A 12,938-nucleotide genomic window follows, 5' to 3' on the forward strand; every position below is an offset into this window, starting at 1 on the left:
AGTTTATAGTATAATGTAAAGTTTGTTTATTAAGTGAGGGACTTTCCCATTTAATGTGGAGGGCTTCTTTTATCTTTAATTTGTGTTTGGTTGGGGCATTATCCAAAATCTCAAAAGAATCACAGTTAGCCAAATTTTTGCAATTAAGAGATAAATTTAAGTGTTTAAAATATATGAGATTGTTTATCACTTTTAAGGTGCTCATTTATTCTAGTTGCCAAGTGTCTGGAGGTTTCTCCAATATAACTGGCATTACAGCCAGCGCAAGAAAATTTATAGACAACATGAGATTTAAGCAGTTTAGGAAGTGGTTCTTTTAAGCAAAAACAATCTTGTATTTAATAGTGAAAATTAATTTTATTAGGACATCCTTGCAATATTTATGAACAATTTTTGAAATTTTCCTTTTAGTGTAATTCGAGTACATTCCAATATATGGAAGCTTAAAGTATCTTATATTTAAGCTATTAACAATGTTAGACACAGATGGATTCATTTTCTTATCAATATAGGATTTAATTTCATAGTCAATAATTTTTTGTGAAAATTTATTATTTTGTAAAACTAATGATAGATTCTTAATATTTTTATCAAAACCAACCCAAGAATTATTAATTTTAAACGTACGATCAATCAAACAACGAACAAGTCCAAATTTGTAGCAAGAGGGAATAAAACTAAAAAATTTTTGTATAAGACCTGTATATGTTTTTTTGTGATAAACTGAAGTGGAAAACGAATTGGATTTTTTATTAAGTACATCTAAAAAAGAAATCTGGTTATCTTGTTCTTTTTCCATAGTAAATTTCAGATTTTTATGTTGTCTATTGAGGTGTTTGAAAAATTCTTGAGCTTCGTATTCAGAATTAAAAATAGCAATTATGTCATTCACATACCGTTTATAAAAAATGGTGCTGTAAAGGATTATTGACCCATGTTTGTTCATGATATCCGACGAAAATATTAGCTAAGATGGGCGCTAAAGAAGAACCCATAACAACACCATCTGTTTGATCGTAATATTTTCCGCCAAATAGAAAATGTGAACCAGATGTGGAAATCTGAAGTAATTTTTTAAAGCCAATTTTTGAAAAACGTTTTGAGTTAGTTTTGTCTTTAAAAAATAAATCAGTTGCAATGTTGAAGGTTTCTTTAAGTGAAATATTCGTGAACAAACTTTCAACATCATATGAAACGATAAATTTATTAGTTACATCAACTTGTTTTAATTCTTCAACAAAAGAAAATGAGTCTGTGTGCAAAATTGTTTAGGTAAATATGGAGACAATAAATGAGAGAGATGTTTGGCAAGATTGTAGTTATATGTTCCAATTGTTGAGATGATAGGTCGAAATGTTGGAAGAGAACTACCTTTACTAACTTTGTGCATCTTAGGTAACGCGTAAATTCTTGCAGGTTAAGATCCTACAGGGTAGATTTTAGTGTAAATGTCTTTTTCAAAACATTTAAGCTTATAAAGTTTTCTAAGATACCCTTGTAAAGATATTTCTCTTTTTATAGTTAGACCCTCTTTTAATTCTTTAAACTTAGTTTTATTACTTATAATATTATGTAATGAATTTATATAATCAATTTTATTAAGAACAATTATACCATTTCCTTTGTCTGTTCGTGTAATAACAATGTTATCATTATTCTGAAGTCTTTTTAATATTTTATGTTTTCTTAGACAATTTTCAGATGGAGTGTATTTATATACGTAGTTGTTATCCAAGTGGGAAAGTTCACTTTTAAGTTGAGGTTTTGAATTGTTGTTTTTCAGTTGATTATTAAGAAATTGCAAAATACAATCAAATTGAGCAAATACATCCGTCTTTTTGATAAACGCTGGTGGAAAAGCAAAACTAAGACCATTGTTTAGTAAATCGAGTTCATCATGTTGTAATGTATATGAGGATAGATTTTGAATAACATTTTGATGTTTAAAAGGAACATCAAAATGTTCCTTTTAAACATCATAAACATAATTTCTTTTCGTGAGTTTTAATGATTGAAAGCTCTTTCTTTTTTATATTGTTTTTGATTACCATAGTTAAAAGATACATTACAACATGATGAACTTGATTTACTATTATCATATTGATAATTTACGATTATCTTTATAATTTAGAAGAATTTTAATTAAACAATTCTCCTAACAGTTCAACTTTTGATTTAATTTCAAGATTTGTCAGATCAGGTTATCCTGCTACTGGTAACATGTAACCCAGTACAATCTGCTTCATGTCCTGCTGCCTTGTAGGATATGCCTTTTTAGGCAAAGGCTAGGAGATGCCAACTCCGATTTAAAACACCCCCTGCCTTGGGGCTCTTGGTTGAGTAAAGGCTAGAGATGGTGTCTCGATAAAAATACTCATCTTGGGCAGATGTTAAATGCACCCAGCTACTGTCTTGTAGAAGGCCTCCTAGGCAAAGACTTAAGGGGTAAACAGATTCTATCTGTTGACCAGCCTCGCACCCCTTCTTCATCTATTAGGCTGGCGCAGATGTATTTTTAATACATTGTTTCCAGTTTAGGATGTTGAATGCTGGATCTTCTTGACTCAATGCATGGGTTTGCTTGTGTCACTGTTTTTATGACTAAGCAACTCATTCTATTATCTCCTTATGAGGGTACAGCTCTAAAACTCAGTTTTATGGTTCTGAGGCCGGCTGGTAGTCAGGTTTCCCGAACTCTGTGGTAGCTCTCAGAGAGGCTGATTCCATCAACAGCTGAAAAATATCAAAGTACTAACAGTGCCATGTTGCGCATGGATGGTGTCCCTGTTTGTACTTTTGGTGTGCATTGCGGAGGCCACATTTGGAGCCCTTTGTTACGGCTTAGGGTTTATTAGTAGTAATGAGGCAATCGCTTGGGCTATTAAACGGTGTTCTGAGTACTATCTATGCTTTGAGTCAAGTTCTTCAATCTAATTTAAAAATGAATAAAGTACCAAAAACTATAAAACACAAAAAACCATCATCATCACCAAGTTCTCTAAACCTATCATTCACTAATATTCGTGGTCTTCGAAGTAACTTTTCTTCTGTTGAGTCTTATCTCTTGCAAAGTTCACCAGACCTACTTGCTCTTTGTGAGACTAATTTGAGTTCGGCTGTCTCATCTTGTGATCTTAGTGTTGATGGTTATCTTCCTCTGATTCGTAAAGACTCCAATAGTCACATGCTTGGCCTGGGCATTTACATTCGTAAGAATTCACCTGTTTGTCGTGAAACTAGGTTTGAATCCACAGACTATTCTTTCATGTGCTTTCGTTTAGCACCACTTCACTCTATTGCCTTTCTCTTTGTTCTATATCGCTCTCCTTCATCTCAAGACTGCAGTCTTTTTGATGTTATTTCTGATCATATTGACCAAGCCCTCTCTCTTTATCCATCAGCTAATATAGTTGTTGTCGGTGACTTTAATGCTCACCACTCTGAATGGCTTGGCTCTAGTGTCAGTGATTCTGCAGGCATTAAAGCCCACAACTTTTGCCTTTCTCAATCCCTAACTCAAATAGTCAACTTTCCAACTCGCTTTCCTGACAACCCAAATCATTTACCTTCTCTACTCGACTTATGTCTTGTTTCTGATCCTAGTCAGTGCTCAGTTTCTCCGCATTCACCCTTAGGTTCTTCTGATCACAGTTTGATCTCTCTAAAACTAATATCTCATTCTTCTTCATCACCTGAATCCCCCTATTACCGAACCTCTTTCAACTACAGTAAAGCTGACTGGGATTCTTTCCGTGACTTTCTTCGTGATGGCCCTTGGGTAGAAATCTTTCAACTTCCTGTCGACAAATGTGCTTCTTACATAACTTCGTGGATTCAGGCTGGCATGGAATCTTTTATTCCCTCTCGACGATTCCAGGTCAAGCCTCACTCTCCTCCATGGTTTTCCTCACACTGTGCTGCTGCGATTGCCAATCGAAACCATTACTTCCATATCTATCAGCAAAACAATTCTCCAGAAAACAGACGTCTGTTTATTACTGCTAGAAACAACTGTAAAAAGGTTTTGTCTAACGCCAAAACCCGCTATTCTCAGGTCATGAAATCTCGTATCTCATCTCAAAAATTAGGCTCTCGTGACTTCTGGAGAATCTTTAATAATATCAATAATAAGGGCAAATCTATAATTCCACCTCTCTTGTATGGTTCAGACTTTGTCACCTCACCTAAAGACAAAGCCGAACTGTTTGCTAAAAACTTTTCATCAATATCATCTCTTGATTCCACTAATTGCGTTCTACCTGATATTGCCAACAAACAGGTTGATCCATTGCTTGACATTCATATCACTCCAGCATCTGTATCTAAAGTGATTTCCTACTTAGACTCTTCTACAGCTTGTGGCCCAGACAACATACCTGTTATTGTCTTGCAGAAGTGTTCTCCGGAGCTGTCGTCTATACTCTCAAAACTATTCAACAAGTGCTTATCAGAGTCTTGTTTTCCAGCCTGCTGGAAAGCCGCATCTGTTATCCCTATCTTCAAAAATTCTGGAGAGCGATCCGATTCATCTAACTACCGTCCCATAAGTCTTCTTCCTATCATAAGCAAGGTTTTTGAATCTTTAATTAACAAACACTTAATTTCTCATCTTGAATCTAATAACTTACTTTCCGACCATCAATATGGATTTCGATCTTCTCGTTCTACAGCTGATTTGCTAACAGTAATAACTGACAGGTTCTATCGTGCATTAGATGAAGGTGGAGAGGTTAAGGCCATCGCTCTTGACATTTCAAAAGCGTTTGATAAAGTTTGGCATGCTGGTCTTCTCCATAAGCTTTCTTCTTATGGTGTATCCGGCAACATCTTCAAGATCATTGAATCCTTCCTTTTCAATCGTAGCATAAAAGTTGTCCTCGATGGACAACACTCTTCTTCTTATTCTGTAACTTCAGGGGTTCCTCAAGGTTCTATCCTCGGCCCTATACTCTTTTTAATTTACATTAACGATCTTCCAAATATTCTCACATCTAAGGTGGCATTGTTTGCTGATGATACTACCATTTTTTCTTGTCGTGATAAGAAACCAACACCCTCTGATTGCTTGGAGGGGGCATTTGAGCTTGAAAAGGATCTCACTTCCGCTACAGCATGGGGCTCACAGTGGCTGGTGAACTTTAATTCAGATAAAACTCAATTTTTTTCAGCCAATCGTTATCGCAATAATTTAGATCTTCCTATATTTATGAACGGTGATGTACTCGATGAGTCACCTACTCTTCATCTTCTAGGATTAACTCTTACTTCCAATCTTTCTTGGAAACCATATATCAAATCGGTTGCAAAATTAGCATCTGCTAAGGTTGCATCTCTTTATCGAGCTCGCCACTTTCTTACTCTGGATTCTATTCTCTATCTCTATAAATCTCAAATCCGGCCTTGTATGGAATACTGTTGCCATATCTGGGGCGGATCTTCTAATGATGCCCTTTCTCTTTTAGACAGGGTTCAAAAACGCATTGTAAACATAGTTGGACCTGCTCTTGCAGCCAACCTTCAACCGTTATCACATCGTCGTAATGTTGCTTCTCTTTCTCTTTTCTACAAATACTATAATGGACACTGCTCTAAAGAGCTAGCGTCTCTTGTGCCATCTACTAAAATTCATTCTCGTGTTACTCGTCATTCAATTAAGTGTTATCCTTTTTCTGTGACTGTTCCTAAGTGCTCCAAAAACGCTTATTCGTCTAGTTTTTTTCCTCGAACATCAGTTCTTTGGAATTCGCTTCCTTCATCTTGCTTTCCTGATTCATATAATTTGCAATCTTTTAAGTCGTCCGTCAATCGTTATCTTGCTCTACAATCTTCATCTTTTCTCTTACAGTAACTTCCAACTTTAATTAGTGGCTGCTTGCAGCCTTGTTGGAAGCGAAGATTTTTAAAAAAAAAAAAAAAAAAAAAAGATTTAAAATTTTACTTTGTTCGTCTTCACCATTTAAAACAACAACAATCACAACTAACATTAAATATACTGATGACCTATTATCTTCAAAATAACTAAGTATGAACATAAAGAAATATTTTTTATTTGCCTAAAAAATGAAAAAAAACTTAATTTTGTTTTCAGTTACCTCTAAACTACTTGTTGTTAGTATGAAGTCTTTCATTACATTTTGGTAAAAATATATTATATATATATGAAAAATATAAAAACATATATTTAGAACATATAAAAAAAAGTTTTAATGTAACTGATTTTTGTTATGTTCTTTTAAATAAAACAATATTTTTTTATTTTACAAAAAAATCTCTTCAAATTTATGTAAATTGAAAAAAGATTTAGTCACACATACCATTATTATCACTGTTTGTAGTAGAAAGCTCATAAAATTTGACAGTGCAATCAGAACAGTAGACAAGCAAAGTATTATTGTACATATTAATTAGAAATATTGGAGAGGTGACCGTGTATCGAACACAATGAACCAAATCAAGGTTTGAGCTTTGATTATGTATACGAATCTAACACGAGTTTGTTTCAGATTAATTTTTTTTTTAAATCAATTATTTCAAAAAATTTCATTTGTTTAAACAAACTAATATAACATATTACTAACTAAAAAATATATATATAAAGTATGATGTAATGTTATAAAAATTATGTTACAAATAAATATAAAAAAATTACAACATAACTTAAATATTGTAATAACTTATTAAAACTATGTTTACTTTTTTATTTTACCATTAATATACGTCACTTATAACACAATTAATAAATAACATACTTCATCTACAGAGTCATAGAAGTTAAAACATCCTACAACAAGGAAATTGTTCCACCAAGCCATACCTCCACGACAGGTAATATTATGTTCCTAAATAATTGAGTAAAAGGCATAAAAAAAAAAAAAAGATTTGAAATTTTTTTTCTCTTCAATACTAAATTTTTTTAATAAAAACAAAAAAATAAAAATGTGGTATAATTTATTAGAGCCTAAGATTGCAGAATAAGTTTGGCATTTCTGTATACTTTTGATAGTTTTAGGTGCCAACTTTAACTTTTAAGAAAAGGGAAAATAATGAATATAACTATTTTTATTTTCTCGTTTTCTATTTTTTTTCTTTCAAAAGTACGTACTATCTACTAAACTTTCAGTCAATGTACTGAAGCAGGCGCTAATGGGAACTATTGCCTTTAAAATCTAAATGCTTTTTGTGGGTCATTCAATGCTTTTACATTTTTCACACTTTAAGTTAAAAAATGCACACTTTTAATCAGAAGTTTTTTTCAAAAAAACAAAAACACATTGATATATGTTAAAAAAATTTATAAACATAAATTGATTTTTCATCTGTTCTTTTATCTGTCTATCTATAATGTTATAAAAATTATGTTACAAATAAATATAAAAAAATTACAACATAACTTAATTATAATAATTATTAAAATTATGTTTACTTTTTTTTTTCAAAATTATGTTTACTTTTTTATTTTAATTAAATTATTTATTTTCATCTGTCCATTCATCTGTCTATCTATTATAGACAGATTTGAAATAGTGAGTGTACTTAAAAGGATGCATCAGGGAAAATCAAGATAGTTTGGACATGTAAAGCATATTGATTCAGACAATTGGGTATCAATTTGTAGAGAGTTAACAGTTTCAGGCAAGAAAGGTACTGGCAGAAGTAGGAAAACCTAAAAAAAACCTTAAGTGAATGCATTATAGACATGAATGAAAAGATAATGTTTGAGAAACAGCATTATGAGAAGAATAAAACCTTTGAAAGCCCTAACAGACTAAAAGATGATCATGATGATGACGACAATGATGGTGATGAGAAGGCAGAAAAAGAAGAGGAAGAGGAGGGACAAAAACAACAATGAGCTTTCTTATGAATTCTTAAAGAAAACTTAAATATTCATATACTAGGCTAATAATTAGGCAGGACAAATAAAAAATGTCAATCTTACAAACATCTTCTGACATTCCGCCCAATCTCAACCTTATATCTTAAAAAAGGGTAACCTTTGATTTAATGAATAAAAATATTTAACAATTGCATTTAACCATGATGATAATCAAAATATTTTCATTATAAAATTATAACATTACACTTCAAAAGAATTTGTCAAACCAGCTCTCATCTGATCACTGACATTAAATCTTTATAGATTGCTAACTTTGTATTTTTGTGTTTTTTAAATAATATGGTCAAATGATTGATAAATGGCATGAAACCTGAAGTTCTATAAAAAGTTTTATATTTTTAACTTAAATAAGATTAATACATATATGTATATATCAATAGATATATAAAATAAAAGTGGGGCAATCATTCTGCATCTACCACATGTATATGGCTGTCACCATTGCATATAATAACAATACTACTAAAAATAACATAGCTACATATTACTGATGACACCAACAAAATTAACAATCTGTGGAAGTTTACAGCACTAAGGCAAACAAATTGTTAAATTAGAAATGCACTCAAAAACATTGAAAAACTAAATTTTGCTAAAAATTAAAATCATAGCTAAAGAATCTAATTATAACTGGCCTAATTATAATCGGAGGTTTTCGCTAGAGTTGAATAATTTACAATTGAATATATTACAATTTATAGCCAATATAAATTCAAAAGATCAGGAAAAAAAAAAAAACGATACTTGAGTTTCATTTCCAAATAATTTCCATTTTCTTCTTCCAAGTGAAAAGTGTGCATAGCCATGTGTCCCAGCTACTGCAATGTATTTTGCTCTGCCATCAACTACAACATACTAAAAAAAAAAGTAGATGAAAAACATAATAAAAAAAAACCCCTCGTCTAATTTAAGTTTTTGTGAAAGCACTCTGAAACAGCTTTTCAAAAAAAAATTAGTAATAGTAGTTAAAAAAAGTGAAAAATAATTACTCTAATAGGTGCATTAGATGCTAAATAACTCTGTGGTAACTGAAACGTTTGCCAATGCTTATTTCCAAAATGCATAGTACGAGAAGTAGAACAGTTTGAATCAAATATACTACTTTCATTTGATTGAAGCATGGCATCACCAAGATTTAAATAAACGCTATCTTTACCTTGCAGAATTAAATGTTGACGATTCGACTAAAAGGAATTTTTATTATATGTTGTATACAATAACTGGTACCAAAGTTGGTAAATAATGTACTTATTATCCTAGTAATATAAATTTTAACATAAAACCATCGTACCATGCAAGGATTAACAGAAACAGCACTTTTAACAAACTTAAGTTCCATGATGTCGCCGGCCATAAACTGATCATTTTTGTTATTACAGTGCTCTGGAATAAGTAGAAGCTCATAACCTTCAGTACCCCAGTCCTAAAACAAAAACAAACGAGTTAAGTTCAATCTTCCCTATAACTTCCCAATCTTCCCTATAACTTGATACTTTTGTTCCTGTTTATACATAAAAATGACATGCAAGCTGAACCGCACGCAAATTTTTTAAAATAGCAATTGTTTCTTATTTTAAGCAATAAATTTGTTAGATGTCAACAAACAACACAGAAAATATTTTAAAAGTTTAACAAAAATACAAACTGATTTTTTCTTCCATCAAGTAAATGTATCTTTAAATTTTGGAATTGCAAAAAGAAAAAAAACAAAATAAATTGTTCAGTTAAAAACGTTTTACTGTCATTTTTTAATGTCATTAAAATCACAATGACCTGGTTTTCTATTTATAAAATTGTGTAAGTTTACTACTTAACTGCAACTTTCTGTAAGAATCAGACAAAAACCCAATTTTTAACAGTGAACTCCACTAAAATTGATATGTTCTTACTATTCCTACTAAAAGCATTATTCCAAATTTTGTTTTGATTCTTTAGATATTGGACATGAAAATTTGACAAATTTCGAGGAATATTGATCAAATGGTGTCAAAAATATTTTTAAACTTAAAAATAGAACAAACTATATACTTTTCAAAGGGTAGGGGAGACCGGCTAGTCGCCTCTGTTTTTATTCTTTGACGTCTGTAGCCCTATCGACAAAAATTTTTGTAAATATTAAAGCGCAGTCTTAAAGAGTATGAATTTAGGTAACGGTGTTCCAAAAGTTACATTTTTGCGCAAAAAACACATAAATCCCAATATCTCTCATGCGCATGCGCAAATCCTAACAATACTATAGTGAATGATAGAATGGTAAATTAGGAAGATTCTATGTAATTTTTGTCATTTCTGATGAAAAGTTCTGAAAATAAATGCAGTTTGTCAACTTATCCCTGCTGCCAACTAGACCCTGTCTCCTAGAACATAAAGAACATAAAAATGTTCAAAAAAAAATCTATACATAACCCCCCCCCCCCCTCCCTCCCTCATCTCCATTCTTGTAAAGTGTGACACTTATGAACATCTTCTAAAAATTATTTTCCATATGGGTATTTAATTTTATTCTATTTTTAGTTCTAAAGTAGCCAATAAACACCAATAAAAACCAAGTGAAATTGAAAGTATATAGTTTGTTCTGTTTATTGGTCAATATTCCAAAAAAACTCTCCTAAAAGTCCAATATCTAGAATGTTTAAAGTCCAATATCTAGAGAACCTAAAAATAATAAAAATTTTTTTTAGAAATTTAAACATACTAAAAATTCAACATACCAAAAATTTGAAGAGAGTCACTTATTTTGCTTTGCCTGATTCCTACAGAAAGTTGTTCTTTAAGTTTAAAATTGTTAATATATTTCACTGATAACTAGTTTTTATGTCATAAAATATACATTATCTAACAGAAAATAAAATAACATTACTTTCAGTTTTAATGTTGATCTTGGTTTAATGGATTCTCAAGATTCTAGAAAACTAAATTGCCTTTGAAATATATTTTTCATCTTTACTTAATGTTTAACAAATAATACTTTATAAAATTGATATGTTTTCATGAAAAAAATAACATTCAAATAAGAATCTTTTCTTCAGTGAATTACATCATTACACAGTTTATTCTTTATTGAACAATAGTTGACTAAAAAAGTATATATATTTTTTTGACTTCTTAAAATAAAGAATCATTAAAATATTACACTAAATCTTATACTTCTTTTTAGGTTATTATAAAAACATGAGCTTAGTTGAAAAAAGTCTTGGAGGGTTTACAGACTTTTGCATATGTCTCCTTATTAGAGGCTAATGAGGGTATATACAGCTATATTACTTAGATTAATAAGTTTGAGAGTGGCTGGTAGCAAGGTTTCCCAAACTCTGTAATCGCTGTCAGAGAGGCTGATTTCATCAACAGCTGTACAAAATCCAAGGTATTAACAGTGCCATCTTAGGGATGGATGGTGTTTCTGTTAGTGCTTTTGGTGCGGCTTGATGAGACCACATAAAAGGCTGTTTGTTTTTGTTCTTTTTATGATTGCATATTGCTAAGGGTGTTCTTTTTATGATTGCATATTGCTAAGGTTTCTTGTGCTGGTTACCTATTAGTCTATTTATCTAGTCTGGGTGGTTACCTACTAAAAGAAATGGTTGGTTATAGTTACCCAAAAAAAAAGAGGCTGAAATACAAGGTCCCTAGGTGCAATCCGAGTACCTGGAACAAAATTACCTAGTTATAATAAGTTTTTAAAAAAAACAACCAATAAACAATAAATAAAAAATTACCATATCTGCAAGATTCAATGCATGACAAAATATGTCACTAAAAATGACACAAAAAAAAAATTTTAAACTTGAAAAAAAAAAAATTAAACTTAAGATAACCTATTAAATATCATTACCCTTGCTCAGCATGTTGCACACACATTAGTAAGGCACCAAAAACGCTCCACACTGCAACCCCATGTTTTGACCAAATGGTAGCAAGGGCACTACCATCAGGTGTCCATCGCATTTCAACAATACTTCCAGCACTAGCACCTTTATCTAAATATAAAATCAAACAATTGAATAAAATTTATCTATTATAATGTTTTATCAAATAAAAAAATTAAAGTAAAAAAAAATACCAGGATAATCTTTTTTTGATAGTACATAGCTGTGAGATACCACAAGCCCTCCTGTAAGATCATCAAAACAATAAGCTGTTGCTTGGCCACTGCAATAAATAAAAAAATTGACCAATATTGCATTAAAATTAAGAAAACAGATTGTTTTCAAATGCAAAAATAATTTTCTTCAATTTATTTTGCATTTGAAAACAATCTTAAATAATCAAAAACAAAATAAATTTCTTCAATTTATTTTGCATTTGATTAACAAAATACTTTGAGATTAAAGCTGTTTAATAGATCATATGGGAAAAAATAATGTTTTATTATGTTGCATATACAAGTCTTCTCAGACGCATATGGTAGCACACCTTATATGACCACTCATATAATATTTTGTTTTGACAACACAGCTCCATGCATGTTTTAAGTTAGAAATGTGCTGAATAAACAAATGTAAACTTAAACTAAAATTAAAAATAAACAAACTATAAACTAGAATAAGAAATAAGAAATAAGAAATAAAAAACTAAAAAAAAAAATACAAAACTAAATTTAAAAAAATTAAAAATCTTAACAAATGATAAAATGAATAAAAAATAAACCAGAAAAAATAAAAGCACAAAATTAATATGTTTTTATTTTAATTTAAAAATGTTTCATTACAAAGAATTTAGAAAAAATTGAAGTTTCAAAGTTATTTAATCCAAGCTTAATTACTTTGAAACTTAATTATTTAAAAATGTGAAACTTTGATACTTCTTAATGTCTACAAAGTAAATAAAATAACAACAAAAAAATAGACTGTTAGTAGATTTGAACCATCATCCAATGCCGGTATAACTATTGCGCCTCATAAATGACACAATTTATCAACCTAGGCGCAACATCGACTATTAACTGAAACTCTGTTAAATTCAATTAATTAAGTTTGAACTATTAATTGAGACACTTCTAAATTTAAAAAAATTTCTCTTTTTTATCCTTTTTTTACTTTAT

At 30.6% G+C, this 12,938-nt stretch overlaps 1 protein-coding gene across 1 annotated transcript in view; it reads right to left on the reverse strand.

Annotated features, from left to right (window-relative positions):
- Positions 1–12,938, reverse strand: part of LOC100206908 (guanine nucleotide exchange factor subunit RIC1) — a 97,279-nt gene that overhangs the window by 33,327 nt on the left and 51,014 nt on the right. Inside the window, exons 8-15 of the mRNA XM_065801324.1 lie at positions 11,958–12,046; positions 11,730–11,874; positions 11,614–11,650; positions 9,189–9,320; positions 8,887–9,081; positions 8,642–8,752; positions 6,750–6,839; positions 6,315–6,483 (exon numbers count right to left, since the gene is read on the reverse strand). Of these exons, the coding sequence (XP_065657396.1) occupies positions 6,315–6,483; positions 6,750–6,839; positions 8,642–8,752; positions 8,887–9,081; positions 9,189–9,320; positions 11,614–11,650; positions 11,730–11,874; positions 11,958–12,046 (968 nt within the window). The remainder of the gene's footprint in view (positions 1–6,314; positions 6,484–6,749; positions 6,840–8,641; positions 8,753–8,886; positions 9,082–9,188; positions 9,321–11,613; positions 11,651–11,729; positions 11,875–11,957; positions 12,047–12,938) is intronic.

This window comes from Hydra vulgaris, chromosome 07, assembly GCF_038396675.1.
Source record: "Hydra vulgaris chromosome 07, alternate assembly HydraT2T_AEP".
Taxonomy (NCBI): Eukaryota; Metazoa; Cnidaria; class Hydrozoa; order Anthoathecata; family Hydridae; genus Hydra; species Hydra vulgaris.